This window comes from Patella vulgata, chromosome 1, assembly GCF_932274485.2.
Source record: "Patella vulgata chromosome 1, xgPatVulg1.2, whole genome shotgun sequence".
In the NCBI taxonomy this organism is placed as follows: Eukaryota; Metazoa; Mollusca; class Gastropoda; family Patellidae; genus Patella; species Patella vulgata.
This window is the reverse complement of record NC_065879.2, coordinates 10,196,660-10,211,201: the sequence shown is the minus strand read 5'-3', so window position 1 is coordinate 10,211,201 and position 14,542 is coordinate 10,196,660. Positions and strand designations below refer to the sequence as shown.

Sequence of the window (14,542 nt, the reverse complement as noted above, 5' to 3'; positions counted from 1 at the left end):
ATTGTGTCCCAAAAAGTGTGACGGACAGACAGACAGACGGACAAACCCATTTTAATAGTCCCCTGCTTTCTTCGAAAGGCGGGGGACAATAAAATCACAGATATCTGGGTGTGTGTGTTCGCCCATTATGCTTCCTCACAGCGATCCACAGCCAACACATGTGTGGTATCAATTAATGGGCATAACACTGTGACTGTTTTAGTCCATCCAGATTGGGACCGGGCGAATCATGCTTCAATGCCACGCTCCACCCCCACATATGTTGTATCAAATTAACCAGCATGACCCTGTAAATGTTTTAGGTCATCAAATTTGGGCCCAGGTGAATTTGGGCAACGGCCGAATTAGGCCCCTGGCAAATTTGGGCATGGGCGAATTTGGGACCCGGTCGAAGCCGGGTATCCTTCTAGTAGTAGATAGAGCACCGTATCTCACAACCCTCACAGTTTCTATCTGGAATATCTATCGTGAATCACAACACGATTAAGTGTGGTTTAATGATCGAGAGCGAGACATTAAGTAATATATTGAACCAATACGACTTGAACCAGCTCGAGATCATTAAACAACTTAAAATACAGACACTCACACGTGCTTTGCAATGAAATACGTCACATGGGTCCAAAATTCTAACTAGTATAAATAATACACGCTTGGCACATTGCCCTACCATTATTTAAAATAATGATACGCCAACATCAAAGGATGACATCACATACTAAACCTTAGTTAAGAGTAATGATCACTTGTATGATTTAATGAAAATTTTTTTGGTAAGTAAAAGGCCTAGATTCATAAGTCAACACTATCAGTTTATTAATTCCATGTTTGCCGTGCAAGTTTTACAAATTGTAGTTAGTATCAAATTTATTTATAAGTCTAAACGGAAAGTCATATCTAGTAAAGTCTGTACCTGGTTCAACGATTCATTAGTCTGTTGACTTGTTATCGTAAATTAGTATTAAAATAGTTAGTACATACCAGTGAAAGTCGTAACTGTAAATCCTTATGTAGATCTTGTCTAACTTTATATTCATCAGGACTTTTTTCCTGTAATAAAATATATAATATTAAAGGAAACGAAATACAATGGTAATTTTGTAATTAATATATGGTTATATTTATTTCTATGGTTATGAATGCAATGCATGTGCATGACGCTAATGTGTACACTGTAAGACCTGGGTTTTTCATCCTGTCCCCAAAACCTGGCACACTTTTCCTGTCAGCCTTTCAGACACTACCCCTAACAAGTGAAGTCTGGGCATTAACTTTCTTATTGGCCCACAACAGGATGTAAACCCAGAGCATTCTAGTTGAGAAAGTTGCCTTTCCACTCCAGTAACTGGGTTCATCAAATTATCCACCCCTGATTATTATCCTATTTTTATCGACCAATCCAAAAAATCGGTAAATACAAAGGAAGACAGTGAAGGGACGTAACGCTTATCTTGTTGCAAACTTTCTCATAATCACGCGAACAATGCCGCCATACTGTTGTGAACGTAAACAATGAGGCTAAGAGCTATGATCAAGTGAAGATAATATGAATATGTGAATACCCTATGGATGCACCCAGGGGTTAGTGGAGTAGAATAGAATGAGATCAACGGGGATACCGAGGATGAACTAAACTATTCCTTGTTATGGCACCGGATACATATCAAATAATATAGAATGTACCAAACTGATTAAAATACAGATCTATATTTCGTTTCGTTTTTTTATACTTTTTATGGCCTACACTACATGAAGATTTGACACGTTGTACTCGAAGGTCACGTCAGGGGTTGCACGAGCGGCTTTTGACCCTATGACGTCAGACATTGATTAATCAATAAGCGTTGATGTTTCTAGTGGTTTACCCACACGCCAGGAAGTCACTGTAACCGATCGTTTCATTGGCTAATCCCTCACATCAACCAAAACGCTGGTAATATAACAACTCTTTTAGATCCTAGTGTAGTTAAGACAAGTAAAACGAAATTTTGAACTATAAAAAACAAAACGAAATAGGATCAGATTGAAAATCTACTTACCAATATTTCCTTCATATTAAATATAAACTTTTCAAGTTGCGAATGAAGGGAGTTAAGCAAACCCTCCCGTTGTTCATCTTGACCTTTTAAACAGGTCAACACTAATGATAAGAATGATTGATGCCCTAATAACGATTTACTGAAATATAAATAGCAAACATATTCAATACATATTTTCAGAAATAAATGTCCATTTTAAAACATACCATTATAATTACAGAACACAATTTTTATGGGAAACAATCACTGGTTTTATTCTAAGAGCACGACGTTTCGACAAGTATCCTCTTATTGTTATCCTCTTATCGTTTCCCATAAAAATTGTGTTCTGTTATTGTGTACCCCAATCACTAAATGCCACTTAAAGATTATACCATTATAAAGCAACTTATAGAGAACATGCTATGGTCATTCTTTCAAGTTGACTTTACAAAAAACACGAAAGATATTTTCCCCCAAAACATAGCGATAATCAAGAAAATAATTCTGTATTATTGATTATTTCTTTAATACTAACCCAGTCTCAACCTATTGTCTTCACAAGAACACGAAAAGATATTTAATTCTAACCCAGTCTCAACTACTGCTCATTGTCTTCACAAGAACATCAAAGATATTCCCTCCCCCCCCCCCCAAACTAAGACATAGTGATAACAAAGAAATATTTCTATATTATTGATCAATTCTTTAATAATAACCCAGTCTCAACCTACTGCTCATTCAAAGCTGTAAACTATTTTGAGGTGGTATAGGAAGAAGTAATTTTAAGAAGTTTAAGAATGAGCAACAAAACCCAATTCTGTGTGTGAAATAGATTTATTTAATGTCCGCTTCCACCGAAGTGATATCGCAGACAAACCCAGTGGAACAAACATCACTTTTTCATGGAACCAGGGTAATCAATTAAAAAAGAAAATCACAAATATTTTCAAGACCCAAAAGCATTTGTCACAACTGAATAATCTAGTTATCAATGGTAAAATGCAACAATGATAAATAGGTAAAAACAAAAATACATACTTATGGAAAAACAGCTACTAGTTTTTTTGGAGGCAACATTTCGTTGAGAATACATTTTTTCGAATGTCGCCTAAAAATACACTAGTAGCTGTTTTTCCATAAGCATGTATTTTTGTTTTTACTCAATCCAGTTATTAAATGCTATTCAAAGATTATGATTGACAGGTAATATATATTTCATGAAGAATCCAGAAACTTACCTTTTTTGATTTTTTTCTCTGTCAATTTTACTTTTTGAGACTAGATTATTGCCACTTTCTAGAACCTGACCAGCAGATTTCAACACTCGACCTTGTACATTGGCTGATAATTTTGATATTAAAGGTGCTACCAACCATATACTATCATTAGAATCAGACCTATAAAAAAAAATATAATTATTACCTAGGGAGGTGAACTTTACACAGGCAGTGGAGTTAAAATAGCTAAGTCTCTAACTCAATATCATCCAAAGTCTTCGACATTCAAAACACGAATTATTTGTCAATTTAAATCAACATTGATGTTGTTATCTTATCGGAAAAAGATGGGCTTCTGATATCCAATATTTAAGACAAAATAAACATTTTACCAATGGTACACAAATTGTGTACCATAATGTGTTTCAGGCCCATTTTTAACAAGGGACTTGAAGAACGAGGCTAGACATATTTCACAACTCCTGTCAAACGGTGACGCCATTTTATCTGGAGAGCATGCGCAATAGATGGGAATAACCAGACGCTAGAAATTGCTATTCGATTCAGACTCATGCCGTATTTCGCTGGACATAACTGATTTGACAAATAATTGACAAATAATTCATATTTTCAATGTGTAAGACTTTGGATGATGTTGAGTTAGAGACTTAGCTGCTTTAAATTAACTAGCAAGTAAACTTACTTATTATTAACATCAGATAATGGTGTAGAACTACTGCTAGCTGATTTATTAACTTCTGTTTGTTGATGAAATAAGTCTATTGTTCCTTTAGCTAATATATCTAATAAACTATTCGTCTCCTATAATCAAAAAAAATTACACCAATATGTATTACTCATCCAATAATCTCGAGCTTGTTGATGATGTCAAACTCTGGGGTATCCAGTCATTTTCCACGTTGACTCCCAAATCTACATAGCAGTCTGATTTCTTAAATATTAGTGCCATTCGGACTAACTGCGGCTGCCACTACTTTTTGTAGTAATATTTCATAAACTCTAAAATAGGCCATCTTAATAGACACTAACCCATCGCAATAAAAAAATATATACTTACAGCAACCTATATAGATTGCTTAAACATTAACTGTAATTCTAACCCGCTAATTTTTTCATTTGGACCCCAACATCTACATAGCAGTTTGATTTCTTAAATAAAATATTAGTGCCATTCGGACTAACTGTGGCTGCCACTACTTTTTGTTTTAATATTTTATAAACTCTAACATGGGCCATCTCAATAAAAAAGAGGTATACTTACAGCAACCGATGTAGATTGTTTAAACATTAACTGTAATTCTAACCAGCTAACTCGTAATGACCATTTATCTAATGTCTGAAATATACAAATGAAATGAAATGGGGTTTAATTTCCAAAATGAAATGAAATGGGGTTTAATGTCCTACTGTTCAATTCCAACTGGGATAATGAAGACTGGCGTAAGCCATACAGTGTGCTATGTGGGTAATATTGGCCGGATAGCGGCACTACAGCCTACTCTTATATCGAATTCCAACTTTCAAGGGTTCTTCTATGTGCATGCCAATGAGTACACCGGGCCTCAGTTTTTCATCCCATCCAAATAACTATACATTGTCCCTTGCACTAATGACAAGAAGGAACCACACCATAAAATTTATGAGAAACTTTCTCGGTCAAAGCAGGGATCAAATACAGGACCTCCAGGTTAGCGAGCCAACGCTTTTTGTCACTCCTTAGATTACTTTATTTATCATGACTGGACCTTCTGAAAGTTTTTTTTCGGGAAACAGTTAAGTAGAAGTGGAAGTGGAAGTTAACCCCATTAAAGAACTATTTTTTTTATTTTTAAATTCAAGTATTAATGTTAACTAACCTGTAATATTCTAAGTATATTTTGTTTATTATCCGGTTCACTACCATCAATCTGATTGGGTACACCAGTAGGATAACAGATCATCTGTAATAACTGATGAGCTTGTTTACTAGATAACAGATGATCTAATAACATATCCTCATGAAATAAACTATCTGGTTCCTTTAAAAACTTCTCTCGTACCCATTCCTGACTACACATTTCACGTAATGAATATTTGGCGAATTCACTTAATCCAGCTCTCTCAACACCCGTCTTCTTACTGCCCATAGAAGATCTGAATTATTACATAATATACAAATATATATTTTCATTCATCGTTTATCTTCTTAGAAAAAGATACAATAACTTCATACCCATCTGAATGTGGTCTATAGAAAAATACACTACAACACAGGTATCATTTAGTTGTGTTGTTTTAGAAGGAGTTTCTGTATTTAATGTTTATTTTCAAACTATTATTGGAAAACTGTTTAAATTCGTTGAGAATCATAGAAAATCATTGGGTTTCTACTTTTATGTAGTTGTGGGTTTCTAACTGTTTAGAGTCTCAAAGATTAATCAATTACCCAATACTGCTCTAGAAACTAAACAGTTTTAAACCCAACATTCATTATCTAATCTAGACAGATAAAATTAAACTACACAAAAGTAGAAACCCAATAGTTTTCTACGATTCTCAACGGATACATGCACACACCCAAAGTCTATTATAACAAGATAATTTTTCTCCATATAATTTACTACATAGTGATCGACCACAACGACCAGTAAATAGAGAAAGAGAGATTTCAATAATTCGCTTGCGTGAAGGGGTCTTTAGCAGTGGGAGAAAACCAGAGAAAAAGATGAGGTTGGACAGGGGCCCTACTCCTTGCCACGAACAACTGGGGAATCGAAAACACACCAGCTGACTCAATGACAGACCATATGATACAGCGCGCACGTTCTAACAAATCGGCCATCCAACCTCCCGACCAGTAAATAAAAATGTCCTAAAATTTTATGGTTCTAGTTCTCATCTTAGAAATGTTGAAAGAAATAACGTATATTTTTGTTTACCCTAGCAACTGTAGATCTATTTCATTATCATCATCTAAACTACGTAATAAACTAGTAAATATATCGCCTGATTTATCTTTCTGATTGGCATTTCTTGCTTTATATTCATCATCATTATATGAATCACCTACAAGAAAAAAATAAAACATCTTTCATAAACGAATATAAATATTACACAAACAAGATTCAAATATATAAATTCTTGTCATTGTTGTGTTGTACTGCCTATTAACTTATATATATCACACAAAATGTTTTAGCTTAACCAAAATTTTACTTAAATTATATTGCCTCTGAGGTGTTTCACTGACACTATATTCCAGGTACAATTCAGCCTTAAAAATCTTGACCCTATGACATCAGACATTGATTAATCAATCAGTGTTGACGTTTCTAGTGGTTTACCCACAGTTCCGTGCATCGCACGCCAAGAACTCGTCATAACAGAACGTTTCATTGGCTAATCCCTTACTTCAACCAAAACACTGGTAATATAACAACTCTTCCAGATCCTAGTGTAGTAAAGACAAGTAAACCAAAATTTTGAACTATAAAAAACCGATGTGAGACTAACCTAACATGAGAATAGCCTTTAATACAGCCAGCACACCGCCTACAGTAATACTATCATGTGCTGCTTCTAACAGATGACAATCAGCTGATGATTTAATTAACGGAGCATTCCGACTACCAGATGATAATCCTGGTTGTGGTTGGGTTAGATGAGACGTTTTAAACAGACGTAATAACAGGTGACATGTCAGACGGGCTCCAGACTCTGCATCTTGATCTCCTCCCGCTAAAAAACAAACCCAATATTAATTAAGAAAATATTTCATATATATACATATTAAAATCAAGAAATAGGTAACGAATTTATATTTGACTTGTGTATGTAAGTAAAAGATAGGTTTCCAGGCAACAATACATACACCCACAACAGCAAAGCTGTCCTTGAAGTCCATAAAGGTAGTGAAATTCTGATTCTTTTGTAGGTGATTGGAGCATTTACAAGACACTGAAAACTGATCAAAGGCAACAACTCACAAAGTGATTATCAGGAATAATTGAATTTGAGAGACTTCTAGGTCTTTCCGATGTGAACAGGTACTGGAAACCAGATGATAATTTTAATGTTTGAGTTAACGGATATTATTGGAAATTAATAGGGCACAAGTCTTAGAACGACAGGAAAGTTGGACAGACGGAATCGGATGAAGGGTGACAACAATATTCGAGCACATTTAAATGTGGGCAAAGATAGAGAGAGAGAAATGGGGTTTAACGTCCACTCGACATAAACTAGGTCATTTCGGGACTAACATGTGGTTTGATTTTATTTCAATAATTTGCTTGCGCGTAGGGGTCTTTAGCAGTGGGAAGAAACCGGAGGACACGGAGAAAACCCATGAGGTTGGACAGGCGACCCTGCTCCTTATCACGTACAACCAGGGATTCAAAACCATGCCAGTTGACTTAATGACAGGCGTTATGATACAGCGCGCACATGCTAACCATTCGTCCTTCCAACCCACCTCAATGTGGGCGTATAAAATCATCAAACAAAACTTACCAGATGGACAGGCAGCCATTAGTGATGGTAGCGCCACATGTATCACAAAATCTTGTAGAGAGAAACAATGTCTAGCAATCAAGATGGCCGTAAATACAGATAGTGAATCGTGTATAGACATATCACTCACCTGAAATAAAATTATTACAATCTAATACAAAACAGTACAGTGGATAATGGAAGCTTGGGTGTTTATTATTTTTAAGTTTTTATTGGCGTTTTCCATAAATGAAGATATCGTAGACTATAATGGCTATATCTTTGAATCATATACTTTCAAACGAGACATCAATGTTAGGGTGCCCCGTGCAGCGAAACGTTTCCCTATAGAAAGTTGAACTCGACACGGTGAATGTGCACACTTCAGTGGCTTGTCTCGAAGTGATTTCTGGTTTGGTATATATACTATTCAAAAAAAGTAGGGGATATTTGATTTTTAAGTGTTATTAAAGTCACCTAATGAAACTGACGAAGAAACAAATGACAAAATGAAATGAAGTTCACATTCATCGATTTATTCCAAATGATCGTTAGACTAAGTAAGGCACAGACTGACCATTATAAGGGTAAAATGATACCCGGGGTCAAACAGCAAAGTTACCACAGCATCACAACCAAGTCAGTAACGGGTAAATCCTCCTCTGTTTGCCAAACAAGCATTGATCCGACGTGGCATACTCCTAATGAGACGTCTAAGGTCATTTTGGTCCAGATTGTCCCATTCCTGTTGCAACGCAGCAGCAAGTTCTTGGACATTGGCAGGACGTTGTTGACGTTGACGTAACCTCTATCCAAGCATGTCCCAGACATGCTCGATGGGGGAGAGGTCGGGACTCAGTGCTGGCCAAGGTAATGTGGTGATGTTCTGTTGTTGGAGGTAACCTGTAACGATCCTGGCCCTGTGACATCTTGCGTTGTCATCCTGGAAGATGAAACGGCGGCCATGACGTCGTGCGAACGGCACAACATGGACTGCCAAGATGTTGTCCCGGTAGTACTGGCCTGTAACACGCCCTGCAACAACATGTAAAGCCGTTCTTCCAGCAACAGTGATGCCTCCCCACACCATAACAGAACCACCCCCAAATCGATCATGTCTGATGACGTTAACGTCTTGAAAGCGCTCGTTTCGACGACGCCACACCCTCCTACGTCTGTCCAAAAAATCAACAGTGAACCTTGACTCATCTGAAAACATCACATTGCTCCAGCGTCGATTATCATAGTGTTGACGATCCCTACACCAACGACGTCTTGCCTGAATGTGATGATCTCTCAAACAAGGGATCACGCGAGGACGTCGGGCGCGAAGGTGACCCCTATCCAGTCGATTCCGAATCGTCTGGCCACTCACTCTCACACCAGTGTCTGTTTGAAGACGAGCGCTGATCTGATTTGCTGTGATGACACGATTTCTCAAGGCCAAGGTACGGATAAATCGATCCTGGGCTTGAGTTGTCGCCCTTGGTCGACCTGAGCGTGGTCTGTCCTGTACAGATTGTGTATCACGGTATCTGGACCATAGCCTGCTTATGACAGACTGAGAAACATTCATCGTCCGCGCCACAACCGCCTGTGTTGTGCCGATCTGTAGCATGCCAAGGGCACGTAACCTTTTATTTTTTTGTAAGCCGACGCATATCAAAATTTGTTTTCTGGTCACTAAAACAATTAAACTGATGTTTCCACCCTGGAATTCAATGCCACAATGACTGTAACATTCAAAGTCAGAGTCGTGCAAATCTTGGGTTGGACCCCCATGATGATCCCAAGCATCACCTGCATTCCATGCGGTAGCTATTGGTGCGTTTGGGCGTCACATGTAACTGGAAATGTTTCTTCTGTTAGGTTCTATAGTGACTTTTTTCGTAGTCATTTGCATATTTTAGTATTATGCCCCCAAAATCAAATATCCCCTACTTTTTTTGAATAGTATATATAAATTTTGTGGTGTAATTGTCGAGATATTTGGAGATATTTATTTATGGTGGGGCACCCTATCAATGTGAGCCACTATCTATCTAAATGAATACTATGGGCTGAATGTGTTTTAGCAATTTATACAATGGATGTAGTAAACTGCTGGGGAGTCATGGTGGTGCAATGAGTAAAACGTAGGTTTTTTTAACCACGAGGTCTTGAGTTCGATTTCCGCTTGCCAATGGTGCAGGACAGAGAGCCTTGCAAGGAACAGAGTCTAGGAGTTTGAATGTACCTATTTGGAATTTGAAATAAGAGTTGGCTGTAGCTAAATTTCTCTCATAGCACACTGTACGTCGTATGCTCCTCTTCATCGTAAGAAATTAATATTTACATTATAAGTCTACAAGCGTTATTTACTATAGTATAAAAGAAAGCAATTCTAGTCACATTATTTTTTTATTTGGACTTTAAGGGACAATTGTCTCCGAAAATAAATGACTTCTGAATATTTCGTCACAATCTGTATTTTCTCAATATTTTCTGTAAATGTGATTTTTATATATAAAACTGAAGTATGCGAACACCAAAACGTTCTTTTACTTAGTTAAAAATTTAGCATCACATCTGATGAATCATGTGGTAATCTTGGTTAAATCTATTTTGACCTCCCTCAGACTTCAAGTTTTCAAGGAATTGATGCAAATATAGGCAACATTTTCGGGTATTAGATTAGGTAAATTGCGGGTCACATGGGTGGGAATCGAATTTGTATCTCTTCGGAGAGAGAGAGAATAATGGGGTTTAACATCCACTCAACACAAACTAGGTCATTACGGGACTAACATATGGTTCAATTTTATTTCAATACTTTGTTTGCGCATCGGGCTCTTTAGCAGTGGGAGGAAACTGGAGGACCCGGAGAAAAAAAGACGAGGTTGGACAGGCGATCCTACTCCTTGTCACATACAACTGGGGAATCGAAACCCCGCCAGTTGACTCAATGACAGACCTTATGATACAGCGTGCACGTGCTAACCATTCGGCCATCCAACCCCCCGACTAGAATATGGAAAACTTACATCAATTTGTGTGAGAACATCAATAAAACCACTGCTACTGTTTGATGAACAACACAAAGCCTTTAACACACCCAACCACTCGGAACTTAAAGCATTACATCTAGCAGTAAACTCAGCACATAATATAGCTATATCATTTAATCTGAAATATACATATTCTAACAATTATACACCATTATTATACAATGATATATCACTTTTTAGTTATTACTTATTGCAGAGCCAGAGAAATGGAGTTTAACTTCCACTCAACACGAACTAGGTCATTTTGAGACTAACACATGGTTCAACTTTATTTCAATAATTCGCTTGCGCGTAGGGGTCTTTAGCAGTGGGAGGAAACTGGAGGACCCGGAGAAACCCACAAGGATGGACAGGCGACACTACTCCTTGTCACGTACAACCAGGGAATCAAAACCATGCCAGTTGACTCAATGACAGGCCTTATGATACTGGCCTCTGGTGAGTCACCTAATAGGAGAGAGAGAGAGAGAAATGGGGTTTAACGTCCACTCGACACAAACTAGGTCATTTCGGGACTAACATATGGTTTAATTTTATTTACATAATTCGCTTGCGCGTAGGGGTCTTTAGCAGTGGGAGGAAACCGGAGGACCCGGAGAAAACCCACGGGGATTCGAAACCACGCCAGTCGACTCAATGACAGACTGTATGATACAGCGTGCGCACGCTAACCATTCAGCCATCCACCCCCCCTCACCTAATAGGGATGGTATCTGTCACAGTCTAACAATAGTTGTACTTAGATTGAAGATGTGGTTATGATTAATGGACTACAAAATGTTTTGAATTAGAATTCAAAAAAGTGTGTTTTTGGGAACAGTTAGCTCTTTACTTTCAATTCCAGTAAAAAAATATTAAAGATAGTATAATTATAATCATCAGATCTGCTCTACATCTAAACTTTAATTATTTTAATTTTATTTTTACCTTTCGGGTTGCTGTGAACCACAAATATTGAGGGTTGCATTACATACAAAACTATATAAGTTTAATGAATTCTCCTGAACTTGTCGAACTAACTGTTGATCTAGTGGATTTTTGCTGTAATAATAAAACCAGATCAAATATAAACAATAGCAAGGATTAAATGTATTCAATTTTTTTGTAAATGTATCTGATATTTTGTAAATAAATCAGACAATTTGTAAAAGTATCAGATATTTTGTAAATGTATCAGATATTTTGTAAATGCATCAGATACTTTGTAATTGTACCAGGAGTCAAGTAAATGTACAAGGTGTTCTGAAAAAAGGTAAGTATACACTGCCTTGTCCAAACAAAAGACAATACTGTGAGACTAGTCTCATATGGTCAACTGTCTGATGAATGCAGAGAAACAATGAAAAGGAAACTGACTAAACTGAATTCAGAGAAGAATTATACTTACCAGCCTTTGTTAATGACATCAATCATAAAGGCAGGATCCCATCTTAGATTAGATGAAGATGCATTAACTGTAGCATATAATGTACTCTTCATCTTATTATATGGAGCATTAAACATCTCGGAATATTTATTCTGAAAACATAGATCAGATGTTCTTAATAACAAAACAAAATAACTTAACAGGGTTATCATTTATGTACTATTAGTAACAAATATCCATCTCCATTCAGAGGGAGGGAGAGAGAGAGAGAGAGAGAGAGAGAGAGAGAGATGGGCTTTAACGTCCACTCGACACAAACTAGGGCATTTTGGGACTAACATACGATTCAATTTTATTTCAATAATTTGCTTGCGCATAGGGGTCTTTAACAGTGGGAGGAAACTGAAGGATCAGGAGAAAACCTATGAGGTTGGACAGGCGACCCTTCTCCTTGTCACGTACAACCGGGGAATCGAAGAATCGCCAGATGACTCAATGACAGACCTTTTGATGCAACCCGCACATGCTCTAACCATACGGTCATCCACCCCCCACCTCCATTCAGGGTGATACCAAAGACCAGCTGTCATATATTACAAGGTATATAACTTATCCTTATTTGAAAACATTACATATGCCAGGCAGTGTGCTATGAGGGAAATTTTGCCCAGACAGTGGCCCTATAGAATATTCTTATTTCAAATTGTCAATGGTTCTTTTAAGTGCTTGCCAACATGTAAACAGGGCCTAAGTTTTTAGTCCCATTTGAATGACTAGGTCACAACTTTTTAAAGTTCTGGTTACATTAGCAAGGCTTCATCTGATACTGCAGTTTGAAGGGAATTTATAGCTCAATTTTTATTAAGCAAAATTTTTTTTTGGGTGGGGGGGGAGGTAAAATTAACTGCTATAAATGAAAGACAACAGTAGACGTCGTGTTGTGCTTACCTTGAGGTAAATATTACAGCTATACGTATCACATAAATACGCTAACATACATCTTGAGGCAGACGTACAATCAGCAGGATTAGATACATCTAGTAATCTCATAACACCAATTAAACTAGAAAAACATAAAAATATTGAATATATCTTATAACCTCAATTAAACTAGAAAAAATATAACATAAAAATATTGAATACATCTTATAACCTCAATTAAACTAGAAAAAATATAACATAAAAATATAGCTTATAACCTCAATTAAACTAGAAAAAAATATTGAATACATCTTAACGTATTTGCATTTCAATATCCCCTACCTTTTTTGAAGAGTATATATTACTATGTAAAAACATTGAATATATATATTATTACATAAAAACATTGAATATATCATTATTACATAAAAATATTGAATATATCATTTTATTTTATGATCAGTAGTGGAATACCGCGTTTTATCAGTGAAATAAAAGTGTTATTCCACTGGCTAAAGTAGTCCATGTTGTTTTTACCTAAAATGATTGTAAAATCATAAAATAAATAGAACATTTGTCGTTTTGTCGTGAATAACATATTTTATTTCATCTCTAAGCAAGAAAACGTTTATATTTACTCTAAAACGACAAATATCCTCCATATTACGTACAAATACGGTTAAAGGAACTTTTCAAAGAAGATGAAAATGGAACTAGAACTGTTAAATCCAGGAACAGAAAGCAATGGAAAGGCATGCAATGTTATTTTGCTCCGACTCAGTGTTTTGCCTGTGCTTATTCAAGGGTTCTTTTTATTGCACTATCACATCTGTCCCCATAAAAGACTAGAAAGCCTAGCAAAAGATATCCTTGGCAAGTGGGAACTGGCTTACAATGGAATCCAGCATCCTAATCACACTATTGTTGCCTAGTTTTGACTAAACTTAAATTATATTTTTAACTTACCCTTCAAAGGCATCAGCTGTCTGTTCTTGTGATACCAACATATAGGAGTTATAATTCCTTAATACACTAACAATACATAGACCTAATGACATAGTATAACTACTGACTAATGTCGATTCTTTCATCTTTAACTGGGTTACTACTTCACATAATTGATTCAATAACTGAAATATATATACAAATAGAAAAATATAACGAAATAAGTTTATTTATTCCTTACGTCAAGTTGAGTCAAACGAAACCAATTATTTGAAGATCTTCAGTAGGTTGGGCCTTTCACTGCCCAACAAGAAAGTTCATTGACATTATCCGGCATTGACGAGGTCCCATGTAGACATTGGCATGCACGTAAAAGATCCCTTGGCAGCTGGAATTCGATATAAAAGTAGGCCGTAGCACCACTGTCAAGGCAAAATTTCCCTCATAGCACACTGTATGGCGTATGCCCGTCTTCATTAGCCCAGTTCGGAGCAAACAGTAGGACGTTAAACCCCATTTCATTTCATTTCACTC

General features: G+C 36.6%; 1 protein-coding gene across 1 annotated transcript in view; it reads right to left on the bottom strand.

Moving 5' to 3' along the window:
- Positions 1-14,542, bottom strand: part of LOC126814493 (mediator of RNA polymerase II transcription subunit 12-like protein) — a 44,260-nt gene that overhangs the window by 13,630 nt on the left and 16,088 nt on the right. The window contains exons 18-31 of the mRNA XM_050539670.2: positions 14,030-14,193; positions 13,091-13,205; positions 12,164-12,294; positions 11,704-11,817; positions 10,753-10,894; positions 7,751-7,880; positions 6,752-6,976; positions 6,178-6,304; positions 5,116-5,392; positions 4,521-4,595; positions 3,942-4,060; positions 3,260-3,418; positions 2,040-2,178; positions 982-1,050 (exon numbers count right to left, since the gene is read on the bottom strand). Of these exons, the coding sequence (XP_050395627.1) occupies positions 982-1,050; positions 2,040-2,178; positions 3,260-3,418; positions 3,942-4,060; positions 4,521-4,595; positions 5,116-5,392; positions 6,178-6,304; positions 6,752-6,976; positions 7,751-7,880; positions 10,753-10,894; positions 11,704-11,817; positions 12,164-12,294; positions 13,091-13,205; positions 14,030-14,193 (1,986 nt within the window). The remainder of the gene's footprint in view (positions 1-981; positions 1,051-2,039; positions 2,179-3,259; positions 3,419-3,941; positions 4,061-4,520; positions 4,596-5,115; positions 5,393-6,177; positions 6,305-6,751; positions 6,977-7,750; positions 7,881-10,752; positions 10,895-11,703; positions 11,818-12,163; positions 12,295-13,090; positions 13,206-14,029; positions 14,194-14,542) is intronic.